General features: G+C 32.6%; 1 protein-coding gene across 3 annotated transcripts in view; it reads left to right on the forward strand.

Moving 5' to 3' along the window:
- Positions 1–21,425, forward strand: part of LOC106468301 (LIM domain kinase 1-like) — a 79,905-nt gene that overhangs the window by 13,186 nt on the left and 45,294 nt on the right. For all 3 annotated transcript variants that reach the window (XM_013928719.2, XM_022396640.1, XM_022396641.1), the window contains 5 exons: positions 767–860; positions 10,749–10,978; positions 11,237–11,384; positions 11,663–11,941; positions 19,032–19,097. In XM_013928719.2, coding sequence (XP_013784173.1) covers positions 767–860; positions 10,749–10,978; positions 11,237–11,384; positions 11,663–11,941; positions 19,032–19,097 — 817 coding nt within the window. The remainder of the gene's footprint in view (positions 1–766; positions 861–10,748; positions 10,979–11,236; positions 11,385–11,662; positions 11,942–19,031; positions 19,098–21,425) is intronic.

A 21,425-nucleotide genomic window follows, 5' to 3' on the forward strand; every position in this document is an offset into this window, starting at 1 on the left:
TTCTTAAACTTATTTTTCTTAAAACATAGAACAGTAAATAAAGAACTAAAATAAACAGTTATCTCTTCTAGTTGCAATCTTTGTTCTCGGTTGCTGCTTGACATAGGTTGGTAAGCCTTTTAGAATTTTGCACATGGAAGATATGAAATTAAATAATTTTTTTTGGTTTTATATGTACAGTTGAATAACCAAAATATCATAAATCACTATATCAATACCATAGAATTCCACTATAATTTATCAAGGTTAGTAACTAAGCTGTATTTCAGTCTAAAAAGATATGAAATTTCGATCAGACTAAAGACACAACCTACCTCTTGAAATCTTGGTTCAAAAGAAAGAGATGGCATCCAGTGACATTAAAATGGCTGAGAAAGCCACTAGGGGGATATTCTGATCTTTCAATTGGTTATTCAGGTTATATATAGTTCTTAGAATTACTTATTTGAAATAGTTTTTCACTTGTCTGTGATTTGATATACTATGTTAGTTTACATTTTTTATATTTTTCTTGCAACAATGGAAAAAGGTCAGTAAAACAACAAGACTTATAACAATTAATGTGTTTTGGCTGAATGCAGCTGTTATAAATGTTACTTAATATTTGAATCGATTTCAGGCATTTGCTGAAATATGATTATGATAAGAGAAAATAAGCTCAGTATGGAGATTTTTTTTCTAAACTATAGTATATTTAAATTTGAACAATGGTTATTTCTAACATGGACTGATGGAAATTTTAAGCTATTTGTTTTGTTACATGTAGTCTGGACATGAATCCAGATTTGATGTCTCTTCATATTGGAGATAGAATTCTTGAAGTAAATGGGACTCCAATCAAAGAGCACTCCATAACACAGGTTAGATAATACTTAAGTTCACGAAATTATATTTCAATGATAGTTTTAAGAAAGAACCATGACTTTTCAGATACTTTGTAAAAACTAATACTTTTTCACAAACTGTAATATCTCCTGTTGATGTATGGGATGTTATTTGTTAATCAGTTCAGAATCAGTTTTAGGAGGGTTCATTAACTGCAAAGAATTCTTGAATTGTAATTTTGGATGATAATTAAGAATTGAAAGAATGATTGCCTAGCCTAGGTATTTGTCTTTGTACTTTGTTTACATTGATTTCTTATATATAACTAAAAAAAATGTTCTTACATTACTCATTCTCATAGGAAAGATTTAGGTAGTGTCATGTAAATAATTTATGTGGTTGTTCAGCTTTTATAATGGTTAATTGTTTATGGCACTTCTCATTTCAGTTATAAACATGTTAACAATCAGTCATAATTTAACTCTTTGTTTACATATAAGTGTATTGCACAGTATGTAATCATCCAAGTAACCATGCGAGCAGTCATACTGTAACTTTTGATAATGTACATGTATCTTCACAAAATTTTGAATATTATCAGAAAATGTTACAAGGCCTTCATAGACAAAATATCAAGTTTTTTAATTAAATATTAAGAGTTTTTAATTAAGGATTTGCCTGTGATTTTTTTTTTAATGTTGACTATGCAACATGCAAAGTAATTTTTATTTCAAGGTTAAAAATACTTCATCTGAAATTTACCCAGGGAGCCAAAGGGGATTTAGCAGCTGTGGTGCTGGTCTGCTGTCAGAAGATAGTGTAATTGTTTTCATTAGTATGGACCTTAAGAAAAATTTTTAGGTACAGATTTACACAGGAGAACCTGGGAAGGGCTGTTTCCATGGCAACTATGGTTAAAAATAGGTCATTTTTCAAAGATACCTATTCTGCTATAATGCTGTTCTTATATATAAAAGTAATATATATATATATATATTGAGTAATATATCAAATGAAAGAGGAAAACATCCTCTAAAATGTAATGATATCAATGCTTAAATTAGCTCATTTCTATATTCATGAGATCTCATTAAATTGCCAATTTTTCGTCAAAATTTTCAATCCTGGTCAAAAATAATTCACTACTGTTTAATGCTTTGAGATTATTCAAGGCAACAAACATAAGCAATATGATGCTGAATGAAAGAGAAAGAAAGTATCTATTAAATGGTATGTTTTTGAAGCAAACTTGTTTACTCATTGTGTCTAATTAAACACAAATAAACATAACAGATTATGTCATAATGCTATAATTGAAAAACATGTTAACAGCCACACTTTCAAGCACTAACAGTTGAAGCTTTATTGAAAATGCATTCACATAACATAAGCAATAAATATGCAGATTTCTATATTAATGAATTAAATAATATTGAGAGATAGGCATGACAGGAGATAATGGAAACCTTATCATGCAGTATTTCAATTTCTTATGTTATGACACTTAAGCAGTCTTCATCACAGCTGTTCTGCTTAAAATATTTTGCCCTGCAGCATTTACATGGTAGGCCCTAACAAAAACATCCTCAGTAGCAAGGAACATTGTTTTTGCTGCATGTACAATTTCAAAACATATTTTCTTACACATACATTTCACAATGGTATCTAGACTGGCTGGGAACAAACTACTCTTCATCATAACAGGTTTATGTGTGTTTCCATCTTCAGTCTCCTATCCAAAAAGTGTGAATGCAGGTAAGCATGGATTGGGGAAGAGCGATGATTTTCCTATGAGCATTGCCAAAGCGGCATGTTTGATGTGTTCTTCCAGTGTATCAGCTGTAGGGGGTACAGAGAGAAACAGACTCAAGTTCCCCTTTAGAAATTTCTGTATTCTCAATTCAGTGAGCAGAGTGTGTCATTTTGATCTTCTCCAAATGACTTGATGAAAATATCACTAAGCGACATCAAGAAATGTTTCTTCTGTTCATATTGACCATTTGTGAATATCATACATTGCACCAACCACAAATGCTGGGTCAACAATGTCTTCTGAAATAGCCTGTTCAATGTTAACTTTAGTTTCATCAAGTAACAGCTTAGTTAATGTTGATTTATATTCCCTTCGTAGAACACTACTGCTGCTTATTAAAGATGATGGTACATTTATGCATTCATGGTCCCCAACTAGATCTTGTAAGTTGACCAGTCCTCCAGCAGCTGTGATTTGGGACAATCTCTGCAACAGGTTGATTTTGGTGGCATTAGTTCAAGTAATTTGAGATGAATTTATTTTGGTCTGTGTAGCTTCAAATGTATGAATTTTTATGGCAACAGTGTCTCTGCAACAGGTTGATTTTGGTGTGGTGGCATAAGTTCAAGTAATTTAAGATGAATTTATTTTGGTCTGTGCAGCTTCAAATGTATGAATTTTTATGGCAACAGTGTCATCTTTGTCAAAACCAAAGAAATAGCATCTTCTCCTATTTTCGTCAGATGGGTCAAGTCATGTTGGTTTTATGATAAGCGTGTAGTCCCATTGAACCACAAACTAAATCTTCTAGTTAGGGCTCCGTGAATGAATTGGTAGTTTTAATTAAAACTACTTGCATTATGTGTTCCATAGCTTCAACATCCCGAGTGATGTAAGATGAATTTCTTTCGTGATGACATGATTGTGCTGCCGTGTCCAGTTCTAGGTTCAACATGGCTTTGAGCTTGCAAGCAAGTGATTTCTTTTGTTTTTAAAATGTGCTGTGTTTATTTATTTATTTATTTTATTATTATTATTACTTAAAAAATTAAAATATTAAGGTGGTACTTACTGAAAGCAATAATCACTGTGGTCTTCTTGTCCTGTAGTTGGTAACTTCAATATATCTCTGAACTTCAAAGTAAATAATGTTATATCAAGAATTTCTAATCTAATTTTAAGTGTTTTATATTATTGTAGCAACATTTTGGTATCCTGAATTCATCCTCATAGTTATTGGTTCTGCACACAAAATGACCACAAATAATCTGATGTGATAGATATGGCAACCAGAGATGATAATATGCTGACATAAGTATGATTAAGACAATGGAAAGAGTTATCATTCCTGAGGTTTATGCAGAGTATTTCCAAGCTGACATAATACTCAGAGACAATAAGCAACACATTTGAAATACTATGACACAATTTGGGTAATAGATCATAACCATTTGTACAGGATTTACATGAATATACCAACACTATGACCAACCTGTCACTTGATGGTGACCATGGAAATGGCACTTTTGCACAGTATTTTGAAAAGCTGTCAACAAAGCAACACTCAAAATGATATTAGTAATGCTTATACTGTATAATAAGTGGGAGTTTTTGATTTAAAAGTCCTGAAATATTAAATAGTAGGGAAGAATTTTACCCAGGATTCAAAATTTTAATGAAAATTTGCATATTCACAAGATGACATGAATATAAAATAAGGTAATTTTAAAAAATGATAGGATCATCTTTCATAAGATGTTTTTCTCTTTCATTTGATATATTACTCATACTTCTATGATAACTATGATTGGAGTTATAATAGAAAAGGTATTTTTAAAAAAATGATCTATTTTTAACCACAGTTGCTATGGAAGTGGTCCTTCACAGGCCCCCTGGTATAGATATGCAAGCGGTGGCCACCCAAAAATTTTTCTTAAGGTCCATACTAATTAAAAAATGACATCACCCTTTGACAGCAACCGGTATTGCCCAAACCCCAAAATCGGCCCTTGGCTCCTTGGGTAATTGTCAAATTTCATTTGCGTAATCTCTGTCACCTCTTAAATAACTATAAAATGTTTTTTTAGAAAAACTTGATATATTATCTGCTGTTTTCTTTACCTTAATTCTATAAGGGGTTGGTCGATTTGACTGACCTTATAATCACTATAAAAAATTATAAAATAAATCTAAATAATCCATTTTACATTCTAGAATGACTGCAGATTGTAACAGGAAACCACAAATGTTTATTTTAAATAGCTCAAATCTCATAATGGTATACATCTGTTTATATTTATATATTTTTTTTGTTTTATTGGCCTTTGAACTGTGTCTAACTAATAATCCCACCACACAAGTTGTAAGTCATGCAGCACATGTTACTGTATTGAATAGCATAAAATTGGCTTTTGCAAAGTATGAATATCTTACTCTTCTTAGTCTTAGTACCATTATTTTGTAAAATGCAATCACATTTTGCTTGCAATACCTTACATATGTATATATATTATTATTTTTCACAAATTCAGTTATTTTACTTGAAACATAGAACAATAAATAAAAATATAGAAAATTATCTCTACTATGTTAAATGTTACAAAGTTGTTTTTTTTTGTACTCGTGCATTGTACTACTTAAGTCTTGTCAAATTTTGCATGTGGAGGATGTAAAAAATTAATTTTATAAGTTTTATATGTACATTTTGAAAACAAAAAATTATAAGGTACTATACTGATACCACAAAAATGTCACTGTAACTTATCAGGCTTCCTAACTAAGCTGTATTTGTGTCTAAAAAATCTTATTTCCAATCATCTTATTGCCTTGATCACCACTCTTCAAACTCTGCAATGGTAATAACAGCTTTACCCATGTAAGTACTTTAAGAATACTGACAGGATTATGTAGTTCAAAATGACCATTTTGATTGGTTATAAACATGTATTTAAGAGAAGTAGGTGTAGGTAACTGAAGTTCCAATTTTCCTGGCTATAATATTAAATCCATACCCAAATTAACAGGTACCAAGGGCATTGCCCTACTTTACAAAAAGAACCTCAAGATTGACTTCAAAATCGCTAAACTATCCCTTTATGTAACATCCACCATAGCAATTACCCTGATCATTACTCTTCTCGCTATCTTAGTTAAATTTAGTTTCCTACTGGATATCAGATTCATGAATAATGTAATAATGAACAATCGATGTGTAATAATTTTAGGAGACCTTAACCCAAATATCCTAATTTTTTATGCCAATTCTCTAACAGAAACGATCCCATGTTATGAAATTTTGCCCTTAATAATAACCTAGTATGAATAAATAAGGACCTACAAATGTGTAGATGGTTCTCAAGACATTTTCAATTTAGCTCTAGTCACGCCTAATTTTACTAACCTCTATATCTAACTTTAAAGTACATAAACACATGGGGGGGGGGGGAGATCACCTCCCCATATCATTTAGTCTGTTTAATAAAAATTCAAATCAACAGATACTTTGCCCTCCAACTTTTGACTTAACCCAAGCTAACTGGCAGGATTTTAAAAATTACCTTATACCAATGATAAAAGATTTCAGCAATCATGCTCGTAGCCCAGAAACAATCAATAAATATGCAAGCAACCTAACTGAAACCATTAAAACAGCTGTATTCACCAAGTTTCAACCATAAAACAAGTACAAAATCTCAAATTCTGGAAATATACAATTATATAGCTGAGCAACTGCACCTCTGCCGGTTACTTATGCAAATCCATGAAAATCAGATTAAAAACTATGATGAATAGAGAAACCAATAAAATTGTAGAATTAATCAACCAGAAACAGCAAATCAACTGGGAAAATTTTTGCTTATCAGTTGATGATTTGAAACAAGACCCAGCCAAATTTTGGAAGAAATTTAAATCAGTATGCCACCCAGTTCAACCACAAAACTTATAGTATCAACTATGATAATAGTTATGCAATGACTGATAAAGAATAAGCCCACCTGTTTGCAAAATACCTAGAAAACTTTCACCACACCAAACTTTCGTACATTTGATTCCGAACACTTTAACACAGTCAGTAACTTATTTCAAATAATTATAATCTTTTCTTCCCCAAAACACTAACCAATGACATGAATAGCCTTCACTGCATGATTACATGCCCTATAACTTTGACTGAAATTCAATTTAATATTAAACACTTTAAAAATAACAGTGCCCCAAGAGAAGATGGCATAATGAACCTAGTTCTAAACACCTCACCAATAACTTTTGTCATGACTAGACTTATTACCTAAAATCAAATAGTATCTTACCTAATACCCAAGATACATCGTAACGAAACCACCAAACAGCTGATCGTGTAGTTAGATTAAAAAAATACATTTTTCAAGGTTTTAATCAGAAACATTCTAGAGTAGGAGTTTTCCTGAATGTTTGCTGCACATTTGACTTAGTTTGGCACAATGCCTTAATATTCAAACTATCAAACTCAGCATACCTCCAACAGTCACACTTTGGATCATGTTTTCTGTTAGATAGGACAGCCATAGTCAAAATTAACGACATCACATTGAAATAATTTCAATTACAAGCAGGCATCTCTTATGAATTGGTTTTTAGCTTCTTATCATACATTATTTTTGTAAGCGATATTCTGTTCCTCGAACTGACCTCCACCCTGGCATCCCAGTATGTTGATGATGTATCTGTTTGGAGCATGTCTAGTAACCCACTGGCTGCTGCATGTAAAGATCAGACTTCTCTTAATCAGTTAACATTGTGGTGTAACAAGTGGCATGTTGCTCTAAGTCTAAAAAAACACAAGTTTCTATAGGAGTTTCAAACATAAAAAATATCACAAACAAGGTTAAAACTATATGATATCAAATTATCTTAACTAAAACTATTCAATTTTTAGGTATACCCTTGAACGTTAACTTAACGTGGACTGATCATGTTAAAAATATCATCTCTAAAATGAATCAAAGATTAAGCTACCTAAGGAAAATCAGGTGGGAATCCAAAAATTATGTCAATCAAAAACCATTATGCATATGTATAAAGCTTATATAGGATCATTAACAGAATATGGTAGTATGATCTTATGCAATATGTCTGAAAACCTACTCGACAAACTACAGTCACCAAAACTACACTTTAAGAATTGCCTACATATTACCCCTCTGTACTCCAATCACCTACCTCAGGAAAGTTAATATTCCTACAATCAAGGCAAGAACCTGTAAATTAAAATGTAAAGTTTACTCTAAAGCAATAAATCATAACTCACTAACCAGCCAATTTTCAACCCTTTCAGCCACTTGTGAAACATGGCACACCTACATGTTTCTCCAGAATCTGTTTAACACCTTGTATACATAGTTTGATATATGTACTAATCAAAAACCCTTTTAACCTCATAGCTCAAGCACTAATCGAATAGATTATTTGATGTTTGAGTGGTGAAAGTGGATTTTTCTTGGGGTACACCCATTTTCCTCTCACATAAATTTTTTTTTTGGTATTGGATCTGTAGATCTTCATCCACTGGATTTGCTGACATATCAATTATTTGTCAGATTTTTAATTTAGTGTATATGCTTACCACCGAGCTGTCTGTGGTTCTCAGATTTCTGCCCCCTCTCCACACACACACTTTTTTTTTTTCTTCTCCATGAAGCTCTCCAAATTAAAACTCTTTTCATGATTTGGCTTCCAAATTCTACATGGATTCGAGACCAAAAGATTTAAACCGAAAATTCTACTAAGTTGAAGTTAAACTAGTATTTCCAAATAAAGAAGAGGTGGGTGAAGCCATTGTGATGGGTTTGCTAAATATAATGATATCTGGGCAAATACCTTGTCAATATTGGTAATTTGAATTTCTAATTAATCAAAAACTGTAGATTTTACATTTTGTGACACCCACAATACAATCTGAGCAAAAAAGAAGGTGATGTACTATGTGGCACACAAAAAAATTTATATTTCACAATTGTTTTTATATTTACTTTTGAACTAGAAAATTAAATAATGTATAATACTAAAATTTGAATTGCAAACCATGCTTTGACTCAAATTTATGTATATATTACATTTATAAAATGGTAGTTTAGTAAAATTTTGAATGTAAGTCAACGTGATGACATGTACTTTGACCCTTACCTGTATGGAGAGGGTTAATGAGTATTCATACACTCAGGGACAAACTATTTTGGTAAGAAGCACTTAGAACTAATGAATAAGCAGTCATATTTATCACTCTTGATAAATTCTGATCTGATCATGTAAATAATTTTCTTTTTAAGCATTTACTGTAAGCAAACATTAGCTTACTCCTATGCATTTACTGATCATTCAATTTGACTGACCTTGTAACCATGAGACTATAATTCTGAATGCACTGAGTGTATCTCCAAGGAACTTGGTAATCTTTTAATAAACATGATGGAAGTTTGATTACATATTTGTATTAAAGAGTTGTCTGGGAATTTACAAAGACATTACTGAGTCATTCTGAGTGAAAGGTAATTTTTCATGCTAAGAATAAAATACTTCTTTTCATCTTACAGTTTGTTATTTCATTTTTAGAACCTTCTAAATGATTATGAAACTGCTTTTTTGGTAAAACTTTATACTCTATCTCTCATTTTTTCTACATTAACACTAACTGTACCAAAATCATCAATGTATAGGGAAACAAAGTTGAAAAAATGGAAATAATATCAAAAAAGTTTTTTCTAGGAGGACTGCAATTATTTTTTCTAATACTCTGGGCTTCTAATCTTCTCACACCTGCATTCTTTTAGTTTTATTACTGTACTTTAAACTGTATTCACTACCTTGATAAGCAATAAATCTCTCAGCTGGAGAGTGGATAGCTTATGGAAAAACAAATTATGTTACATCATGCAGTGTCAAACTGTATATGTTTCTCGAGAAGTGATCATGAACATTTTTTATCAGTTATGTTTTCTAACATAATATGTTTTTAGTTTTTTGCATTTGGGTTACTTTTATTAGAAAATGTATAATAGTAAATAAAAAATTATATAAAAATAAAAAAATTTAGCAACTGCCTTAACCATAGGCCTATTTGTACTTGGGAATGTATCCTGATTAAACTATTTTTTTTCCACACAATATTGGCTACTTACAAAATAATTTCAATAGCTTTCAGGTACGCATTTTAGAACAAAAAGTATATCACTACAATAAAATGTCCTAAAGCTACTATGATTTATCTGGCTTTCTAAATAAACTATAAATAGTTTGAAAAGATTACGAAAGGTTACGCTACTGTTCAGAGCATTGACTTCCTTCAACACGCATCATTTTCTTGGAAATATCCATCTGTGACCACCAAAATATAAGCAAAGAAAGTTAAAAGGGGTGATACATATAATTTTGCTCTTTCTGTTGGTTATAAACATGTACAATTGATACTTACCAGGTGGGTTAGAAACAATATTAAAAACATATGGAAAAAGCCTGGTTTGTAGGTTGGACAACTTTATTTATTGAGAAAATCAGAGATTCTTATTTCCTGGCCTGGCATTGTCTGTAGTTTGTGTTTCTAAGTGATTGGACACTGAAAGCCATAAAAGGGATGAAATAAAGATCTTAAAGAAGCAGAAATCAGAGCATTGGACATGTCATGTGACACAGAATGGTGAAGATTGAGAATTTATTTAAATATTTTCTTTTTGAAATTAAAACATATATAATATTAAACATTTGCACATACATTGATAATCAATATGTTTATCTAAATTGTGAATGTAGCTTTGGAAAGAGGCTGTGACATGCAAACTTTGACCCATCCATATGCATAGGATTAATTTATGATTAGATTGTCTAAACTTTTTTTTAATGGTAAAACTAATTTTGGTTTTACAGCAACTTTTTTTTTCAAGTTGTGAAACTGTAACATTCAAATTTCTTCTTTCATTTTAAATCTGAAGTTCACTCTTTGGTTGTAAATTATATTTCTATTAAATTGGAGTGATAAACTGAGAAATATTGCTATATTTTTATAAAACAATGTGCCATTTAAGTAGTTCTTTTGATTTTTAACATGATGATAAAAAAGTTAAGAACTATATTGTTGTTAGGAAAACCTATTTGTTTTCCTAAATGTGAGCTCTGAAAATATATTTGCTTTTCTTTTCAGGTTGAAGATCTCATCTGCTCAAATAACAAAGTGTTACAGTTAACTATTGAGCATGACCCAACTACACTTCCGAGGAGAAGCTCTCTTCCATATACTCGGCCACACATATCTGTGGATCGAGAGCGTATCTACAGGAAAAGAGAAGAAGGTGGAGGAGGTCGTTCAAGGCAGTTAAGAAAGGGAAGGGGAAGCATGGAAAGATCATCCTCTTTACCAAGGCTACAGGCCAAGTATATCTGTTTGTTGTTCTTTAGTATTTTAAACAAAAAAAATTAAAATTTTTCAGTTTTAAATACAAAAAATATTTATTTATGATATAACAAGAAAATTATTTGATAATTTGTGAAGTTGAAGTTTCTTTATATGATAGTGTTTTTACAATTTGTGTCACAAATTTCATACTTTACCACCTAAAAGTATTAATATTTGTTAATGTAGTAAAAGATGAACTTGTGACTTTCTCTGAAACAGTTTCTGGTTGATTTTAGTGATCCCCCTTCTACCAGTAAACATCCTTATGACTTAGGCAGGACCAAGTCTTTCCGTGTAGAGCCCAAAAGTCATCGCATTTTTCGTGCCTCAGACCTAGTCCAAGGAAAGTTACTGGGAAAAGGGTTTTTTGGACAAGTGTTTCTGGTTAGTCATGGTTTTACCTGTCCTGTAGTTAACAATAGACACAATCATGTGTTAAAAAGCAAGTCATACCGTGGAGGATGGTTCTCAAAGCTATCAATTTGTTGTTTTTGATCTTACAACTTTTGTTTTTACATTTTTTTATAGTGCTGTTCCATGATAAATATTGAACTTATGAATTTATCTGCCCCAAAATATTTGTCATAGCTTGTTACAAAATATTAACTGCTTCAATCACATAAAGTTTATTATGCTTATTTCCAAGTTGTTTTCTTTATCAGGTAACTCACAGAGAGACAGGGGAGGTCATGGTGCTCAAAGAGTTATACAGGGTGGACGAAGAAGCACAAAAGAACTTCCTCAAGGAAGTAGCAGTCTTGCGATCTCTGAATCATGAAAATGTTCTTCAATTCATTGGTGTTCTTTACAAGGATAAGAAACTACATCTAGTGACAGAGTATATAAGTGGAGGTACACTGAAAGAGCTCATTCATGACCAGAACGAACCTTTACCATGGGAACAGAGGATTAACTTTGCCAAAGATATTGCATCTGGCATGGTAAGTAAATGATTTTAAACCTGTAATATACAGAAACAATGAATTAGTAGTTTCTTTTTCTATGATCTAATTTAACTACTGCATTGATTAGATTTTTTTTCATTTAAATTAGACTGCTTTTGCAGATACAAACACCAACTTAAATAATGATGGGGGAGAATAAATAAGGAAGTTGGGAGGATAGTCTGAAGAGTCATAATAAGTGTGTGATTTATTCATTATATTATTATGATATTATCTTCATGTCTTTGAAAAATAATGTCATGTTTTTATACTCTGTTTTTGTTTAGTAGACTTATGTAATTGAATTATTGGCTTTAGCATGCCAAACTTTATAATAAGAACACAGTTATTTTGCTGTATTTTTAGTATAGTATATTTACTCCATGTTGAAATACCTCAGTCTTTTGTAATGTGAATATGAGAAGTTCTTTTTTTTTCATTAAAGTATACATAAAGCACTGTAATTGAAAAGTTAAATATTTTGTAATGTTGATATATGAAAATGCAGTAAGACTAGTCTGAGCCAAACCCTTCAGATCTATAGTTTTTCATTCTAATGAATAAATTTATAATATTTAATTTCATTTTTAGAATTGCTGTAACCTTTTATAACTTGTTTAAAAAACCAGTTTAACATTTCTGCATAAGCACATGCACATTTTTTTTAATCCTCAAATTAATGAATTGTATATATACCACTTAGCACCAATGGAGGTCCAAGTATTTTATTTTATTGAGCAATTTTACATTTTTATATTTTATAACCTTCATGATCAAAGAACTTACCCAAAAAATTTGGATGAAATCACACATTTTTTATGTAAAATACATAGGAAACTAAACCAATAATTAGTTAAATTAATTACAGTATTAATACCACTTTTATTTCCAATTTTTTTCTGACTAACATATTTTCCAGGATGATAACTCACTTCTGCACAGAGAAATGCTATCTTCCTCATGTGTTTGCCTATGAGATTTCTATTACACTAGTCTTGAGGTAACACGTGTTTAACATCAACTATGCTGGTGCATGATGACTTTATCATACAAAAAAAACCCTCCTCCAATAGGAGGGTGACACATCCTCTATCTGCAGTTACTGCCTCCTGTGCACTTGCACTCGTGATAACATCATCCTTTATCTTGATACTATATTGAACAGACATGTTCAAATCTGTCTGACTTCAATTTGACAAGATTTGCATTCTTTAATGAAACATTGTTTTTTTGTTATGCTTTGGCTTTAGTCTTCACAGCTTTATTATAATGAATTTTCAAGTGACAATGACTTCTTCTTTATCCTGTGTGATTGATGACATTACTTACACAGGTTTGACCTATATCTTCTGTGGTGTCCAGGGGATTGTTGACTGAGGAGGACATCACAGCCATCGTGCAATGTGATGTGTGTTCCATTGTGCTTGCTAGGCTCTCCATTTCTATCCATTATTTCAATGTTCCTTCCCCTCACTTTTAATTTTAACAGAAGGAAAACAAATTTGATCACCTTTTCCTTCCTCCTGGTTTTTCACTTGTTACCTCCCTCCTGCTTGAGTAAAGTCCTCAGCCTTCAACAGTTTCGAGACTTGATAATTCAGGTATGTTCCTTTCTTTCTCTTTTACCCGTGTCTTATGATTCTTCATGTTCTTTCCTCCATGATCATATTCCTTGTGGTTATTTAGCTTTTCCTTCTTCACCTGGCATTTGGGTTCACATTGACTCTTTCCTTGAACAACTTCATAGCTGTTACCATATGCCTTGTTCTTGTCACCTTTCTGATTCTTATGTCCTAGCTTACAGTCATTCTTCCTTTCCTTTTCTTGATTTTCAATCTTTGTGATCTCTATTACCTGCTTAGGGAGTGAACCCTCTTTCACCTGTTTTGCTCTTCATTTTTCACATTTTCGTCTTTTTCTCACCATCCTATCATACTTCATTACCTCTCCATCCTGCACCTTATGTCTGAGGCACTTTGTTGTGCTTCAGAGGAGTTTTCAGGGGAAGTTTGTTTCCTTCTTTTTACTACCATGGCCCATACCACTTTTACCCTATCCCCGCTTACTAGGTTCCTCTACTGTTGAGACTTATTTGGTAGGAATACACTCCTTAAAAGTGTATGCCCATTCACTTTTTATCTGGATGATATTTGTCAGGCTTCCTTTCTTTGCCCATTTCTTTGGCGGTGACCCTGACTCACTGGAGACCTGGGCAGAGTCAGCCCGACATCAGTCCTCATTATATTCCATGGTTTTTCACCTTTCAACTCCTATTTCTCAACTGTGTCAGTCTTCCACTCATCTTCCTGTTCCGTCTTCCAGAAGATCTTCCTTCTCTTCCTGTCCTCCTCACACTGCCTGCTATCAGCCATGTCACACATCTTGTTGGTGACTATTCTGTCAGTTTTGGACCTGTGAGTGCTCTTCTGTCTCAGTTCACTGACTTTTGTTCACAGTTTTCTACTGACAGATCTTTCTTCAAGTCCTCACCCACAGTCGGTCTCTCCATATTTCTTCTCCACCCCTCTCTCTCCTCTCCCCATATCCTTTTCTCCTCCCTCCAGTCTTGTTCATTTTTAGCATCTCGAGGAAGCAGTGTTGGATCTTTTTGCCAAGCACAGCATTGAGAGTGTACACATCTCTTCTGTTGGTTACACTCTTATCTCTTTGTGGTCCCCAAGAAGATGAGAGACTGGTATCTGGTAATTGATCACTCATCTGTCATTAATTTTCTGGTTGTTTCATGTTTTTGGATGGAAAATTTCTCTCCAGTGGTCCTTTTCAACTGGACTGTGAATAACCAAGGTTGACATTTCAGATGTGTTCCTTCACATCCTGATTGCACTGTTCTCCCTCCAGATGTTTTCTATGATTTGTCCATTAGAATCATATCTTCCAGTTCTGTGCTTTTCCATTTGGTATAGTATCAGCTCCTTATGTCTTGAATTGAGTCCTTAGGACCTTTGTTCACCACCTTCATGGCCTGGGACTGATATCACATTTCTACATGGATGATTGACTTCTCTTAGCACATTCCCAAGAAATATCCTCATCTTACACCTCTCTTCTCAAGAGACTTCTCATTTGGGATGGCTTGTCAAGATATTCAAATTATTTCTTATGCCTACTCAGTATTTGGTACATCTGGGTGTCTTCTTCAACTTCTGTTTCAGCTGAGCTCATCCTTCTCCTCTTTGCCTGCAAACTATGGAGTATCTTTTCACCTAAATTCCTGCTTTTTTCTTTTCTGTGTGAGAGGTTCTTTCACTTTAAGAGACTTTGGCTTCCCAGGAACCTCTTATTTTTTTGGAACATGCATACCTGCACCTTCTCCAATGGATCTTGTTGGACAGATTGATTCCTTTTGAGATCTACTGTCCTCAGTTGTCTCCCTTCTCATCTACTCAAGAAATTTTCATGGTGGGTGGACCATGCCAATACTACCTCCACAGTTCCTTTGCTACCCCCAGACCAAATCTCTATCTCTTCACCAATGCTTCCTGTTAAGGTTAGGGAGCTTCTGTGAATGATGACACGACTTCTGATGTTTGCGTGCAGGATGACTGCTCACACCATATCAGTGTACTTGCTGTTCATCGGGCATGTTCCCACATCCTGCCTCTACTGGTGAATCACTCTGTCATATTCCTCTCCAACAATTCCATGGTCGTTTCTTACATCAGTTGTCATGGTGTACCTATTCCAGAACCCTTTGCTTTCAGATGGTGGGGCCTACTCTTCTGGGCCCATTTGCGTCGGGTTCATCTCATTGCCTGTCATTTATAAGGAGCTATAAACCTGATGGTGGACCAATATCCCTTCTCTATTGCTTGAACCTCACACACATATCTTTTTCATCGGGAGACATTGTCTCTTTGTCTTGTTGTGTGGACTTTGTCCAATCCATCACCCATTGAACGAGACTATCCAATTGTGTACCCTTTTTCTTGTCACATTTCTGTTGCCCTACCACTTTGTCTATATATCAACTTAAGTGGCATGTCTACCATCATTGGCCATCTCATTTTTAGCCACTTTTCTGCCTTTTTTCACTTGGTTTTTTTGACGACGATTTGTTTTTCTCTACCATTGCTGGTTATTGGGTTACATTATCCAACATATTTTTCCTTTCTTGGTACCACAGAGTGTTTCCTTCCCCTGCTTATGTGCAAGTTTTCAAATAGTCATGCTCTCATTCTGCCCATCTTTACAACATTTGGCGTTAATTCGCCTCTCCCTCAATATATTCCATATGAAAAGTATACCCTGGTCGAGATGAGATATGTTTTCCCACAACTTTACTCTTATGTAGCCCCTGACATCTGGTGTCACACTCCATGGACTTCTGTTTAGGTACATTTTGAAGAGGCTCATCTAGGTAAATTTTAGCACCACCCCCTCCACCGTTTCAACATAAGATTCTAACATTTCTGTGTGTGAAGATGAGTTATCTCGAAGTTAACATTTTCCTAATCTGAAATTGTATTTCCAATAGATTATCACCTCCACAAACATTCCAACCTGTTCTTCTCACTTCAATTGCAAATTTCTTTGTCTTGCTTCATCACAGATGCAAGTGCATAGTGGGAGTTACTGTGCATGGAGGTTGTGTTGCCTTCATATTGGTAGAGGGCATTTGTCATATGATGATGTCTTCATACACCAGTGCAGTTCATGTTAAACACTTGAATTTAGGTGAAAGTTACCTGAAGGCTAGAGGCATGCAAATCTCATAGGCAGAGACATGAAGAAGATAGCATTTCTGACTGTGAAAGTATCTATCGGAAATACATTTTCAGATGAGGAAAATGTTAACATTAGGACCATTATAACCAACAAAGCCATGTATCCACAAGAAATTTGGTTTTGTTTTTTCACTTAGGTTTTCTTATCTAATCTGATAAGTTTCTAATTTTTTACATTTTATTTTCTTTTGTTAAAAACTAAAATTTACCACTTACTTTAGTCTTTTGCACTCAGATGCATGGTTTATTAAGCTTATTTATTCTCATTATGTTAGTTGTCCAAAAATAATTCATGTAGCTTTCAAATATGTATTTTATTACACGATAGAACAGAATTTCCCAAATTACTATAATTTATATTGCTCTTTAATCAATAAATTGGCTCAAAAAATTTCATTACTGCACAGAATCACGTCTTTAGTCTAAACAGATCAAACTCGTGGTGAACTATTGGTTTTTACTGTTAGAACAGACAAATGTCTGATTTATGTAGTGTAGGATTTGCTCTTATTATTGGTTATAAACATGTTCAGTAGCAATGTCAGGGAGTTATAAATGTTTATTAACACGGGTCACAGGTCAAAGGCCATGTCCTCGTGTTTGTTGACACGCATTCAACATTTTATTGAACTACTATTTTATGAATGTATGCCATTAAGTTTGGTATCAAATTGTAAATTATTATTATAATTAAAATTTTAGTATTATACATTTGTTCATTTCTTAATTTCAAAGTAAATATTAAAAAAAAGAATTCTAAATATTGATTTCTGCGTGTCATACATATGTTGAATGCAGCATTGGTTCAAATTTGATGTTTGTGATGTCCAAATACGAAATCTATAGTTCCTTATGAATTAGATACTCAAATTACCAATATTGTCAAGCTAGAATATAAAATAACAACCTCCTACATTTTCTATTTTCTGAGATATTAATACATTTATTGAGTCAACCAAGGTGGCCCTGCTCACTTCCTTACATTTTTGACAATACTTCATTACATACATATACTTCTGCCTGCAACATATGAATAACCAATAGAAAGCTCAGAATGTCTCTCACATGGTTCTATGAGTCTTTGCAAAGTATTTTAGCAGCAAACTCTTTCTTTTCATGCTATATTCCAAGCAGTAAGGTAAGACATTAGAAATTTAATATTTTTTAAGCCCAAATACAGCATAGTTACTCAGCTTGATGAATTATAGTGGAATTCTATGGTATTGATATAGAAATTTATGATTTTTGGTTATTTCAAAATGTATATATAAAACTTAAAAAAAAATTTTTGTTTCACATCCTCCATGTGCGAAGTTTGATAAGGCTTAGCAACCTGCAACAAGCAACAAACAAGTTCAAAGTTTGTAACGAGAAGAGATAATTGTTTGCTATACTTCTTTATTTACTATTCTATGTTATAAGAAAAATAAGTTTAAGAACTTGTTTGTAAATGAACAGCTTATGAATTTATTCAGCATACAGATTGAAAATTGTGAGTTAAGCTTTATCAACTAGGGAATTATTCTAATGCAATCATAACTTAGTTAGAAAGCCAGGTAAATTATAATAGATGTAAGATATTGTGTGCTTTGTGCATGTTATTATTGTGTGTCCTAGGTTGAATATCGTAAATAAACAAAAATATAATAAAGTACTAACAACAACACTAGTAAAAATTAGGGTTAATTTTTATTGACTAGTTGAGTCTGTAAAAATGTACAGGAACCAAACATAAGTACTAAATTTTATTTTTATTTATTGTTCTAAAAGTAACTAAAATGTGAAAATTAGAAATTTATTAGGTTAGATGAAAAAAACATCAGATAAAGATAATGAATTAATTTTTCCACAGGGTATGCATGTAAGAAACTTTTATATTAATTCAATAGAACTTGAACTATACATTTACTGGGTGATTCCTAGCTTGTTGTTCATATAGCAAACTTAAATAAAAAACAGGTGTAAACTGTTATAGTCTGTAGTCATTTTAGAAAGAAAAAAGTAATTTAGATTTATTTTGTATATATTTTTTGTATGTGCATTGATTATAAGATCAAACAAGTAGACCAAGCCTGTATAGTGTTAGTTTAAAATCCACCAGAGGTAATAAGAACCCACATTGGTAATGCTAAAAAGTGTCTCATAAATGTAGAATCAGACATACTTAAAACAGCTTCTAGTATAATGTGTAGATAATTAAGTCATAAATATATAATTTTGAAGTTGATTTTCACCCCCAAAATTAAGAACTGCTAATTGATGCTGTTCAGGTTTGTTTTTTCTGTATTAATTTAGAAATAATTATGTGTGTATATATATATATATATATATTGTTTTTTCAGTCATACCTTCATTCCATGAACATTATTCACAGAGATCTGAACTCTCATAATTGTTTGGTCAAAGAGGTGAGTATAGAGGAGTTTTCTAACAAAAGTAGTTCATAAAATGGTTTGTTAAATATATACAAAGAAAAATAGATGTGGAAATTAATTTTTATTTCTTTCATGTAAAGATAATTAGTAAAGTCATTGTTGTACATCAGTTTTGAATTCATATTTATATTGGTAGTTATTAAAAACTATTGCTGAATATTTACACATGGATAGGTTATACGATAAATATTTAGTGTTATAATGTAGGGTTTTTTCTTGCTTTAGTTATAACAAATGTAAAATAAGACTATTTGTGCTATACAGAGGGTTGAGTAAGTTATATTAATTTCTTATGTATTGAAGTATACGTTAATTTATAAAATTACCACCTTTCGATCTCACGCACGTGTCTCCAACAATGTATAAAATATCAAACAGTTTGTATCTATTAACCCTGAAGAAGCTGTAAAAGCAAAATATTTGTAGTATAAAAAACAAATATACATACATCTGGAGTGTAAAGGTCGTTTATCTAAACTTTTATCACAAAGTTATATTAATGTGATATTGCAACCTCACCGTGTTGTTAATCATAGCACCAGGTCCAGTCATGTGCTGTCTAATGACTATGCATCTGGAAATAACCCTGCAGCATAGTTACCATTGCAAAAGGCTCTGTCATAAGGCTTTTGTGTTTAAAGCACACCATTCCTCCCTTCATGCTTTCATAATGCATCTAGTACTTGAGGATAATGACTTCCCAGTGCCCACTTCAACAATGTGATCACATAGAAATTCATAGGCAATGTGAGTAATATGAATACTTTTTTCTTCTCCAGCTGCTTGAAGTGTGAAGCAAGCATGGCTAGAAGCCTTTTCTTGGTGATACCAATACCTTATTGTCTTCACTTACTTACAAAGCCATTATTTCTGTTTGGTGCAAAGGGTGCAAAACATTGGTCTGATAGTAAGCAGAATTCACCTTGACCTTTATATCTACTCTCTGATCCCTAACTAGCTTTTGGCATAGTATCCAGTGATGGTTTTGAATCTCTAAAACTTTTGGACCTTTTTTTTATCCAATGACCAGCACACAAAAGGCACAAGTTTTGTTATAGTTATCAAGGTATACATATATTTATCAGATACAACTATGTACTTACATTTTTCACTCACTAGGTACTATCTATACATTTTTCTGCAATTAGTCTTCATTTCCTGGATGTGTCATAAGAAACAACTTGCATATACATGGCATGTGGTGCTTTTTCAGAGGAATATCCTTCTTGATTATGTTGGATTGTTTTTTTTAGTCATACCTTTATTCCATGAATATTATTCCAGTGATCTGAACTCTCATAATTGTTTGGTCAAAGAGGTTAGTAGAGAGGAGTTTTCTAACAAAAGTAGTTGATAAAATGATTTGTTAAATATGTACAAAAAAAAACAGTCATATTAAGAGAGTCAAAGGGAAAAGTTTTGTTCAAAGTGTCCTGAACCATTTTACTTGTAGCTTTTCATTGCTGTGATCTGTATCCTGAAAAAGGTAGGATTTTTTTACTCATTTGGTTCTATAATAAAAGTTGAATTTGGATAATCTTTAAGTAAAATGACATGTTTTTGTTATGTGTTTTGTGTTTTTTCTAACAAAGAGCTGAAGAAAATTTGGTTTACACTTAGTTATACATACCTATTAAAATATTCTTTTCAGAAGGTATATTCAGCTGTAACACAGGCTTGACACAAAATATCTCTATCTGCAGGCCACCATTTGAAATTATGGAAATGTGACTACAGAATATGAGGTGTGTGCACAGTTTTTTTCAACCAATCTATGTGTTCATGGTTTCTCGCCTGTTATAAGACACCATACTTTTCTCACCACAGCTGGGGTATGACTTGTAGCAAGTCTCTTTCTGGATGTTCCTTGTGACCCAAGTTGATCCATATTCCTTTGTTTTCAAATGTCTAAATACAAAGGATATCTTCATCTTGCAAATTCTAAATCCCTAATCTGAACACATCTATGGTATGATTCTATGAATATTTTGTGTAGGAAAAGGCTGTTATATACCCTTACCGAAAGTGAGCAGTTTTTGGTGTCATCACACTACCTATGACATGCCAAATAATGTCATGATATTGTTCTGATGCATAATGTCACACCACAACTTTATATTGGCTTTGATTGTAATGTGACTTGCTGACCAGCATATTAAAAATAGTATAATATACTCAACCCTCTGTTGACTATTGTAATCAACCCTTGTTATGGATAAAGTAAGTTTTATCTATATATATATATATATATATATATATATTGTACATTAAGACTTGGTGTATGCCTGTCTGTACGGACCG

The sequence above is a fragment of the Limulus polyphemus genome, unplaced genomic scaffold (genome assembly GCF_000517525.1).
Source record: "Limulus polyphemus unplaced genomic scaffold, Limulus_polyphemus-2.1.2 Scaffold2955, whole genome shotgun sequence".
Lineage (NCBI taxonomy): Eukaryota > Metazoa > Arthropoda > Merostomata > Xiphosura > Limulidae > Limulus > Limulus polyphemus.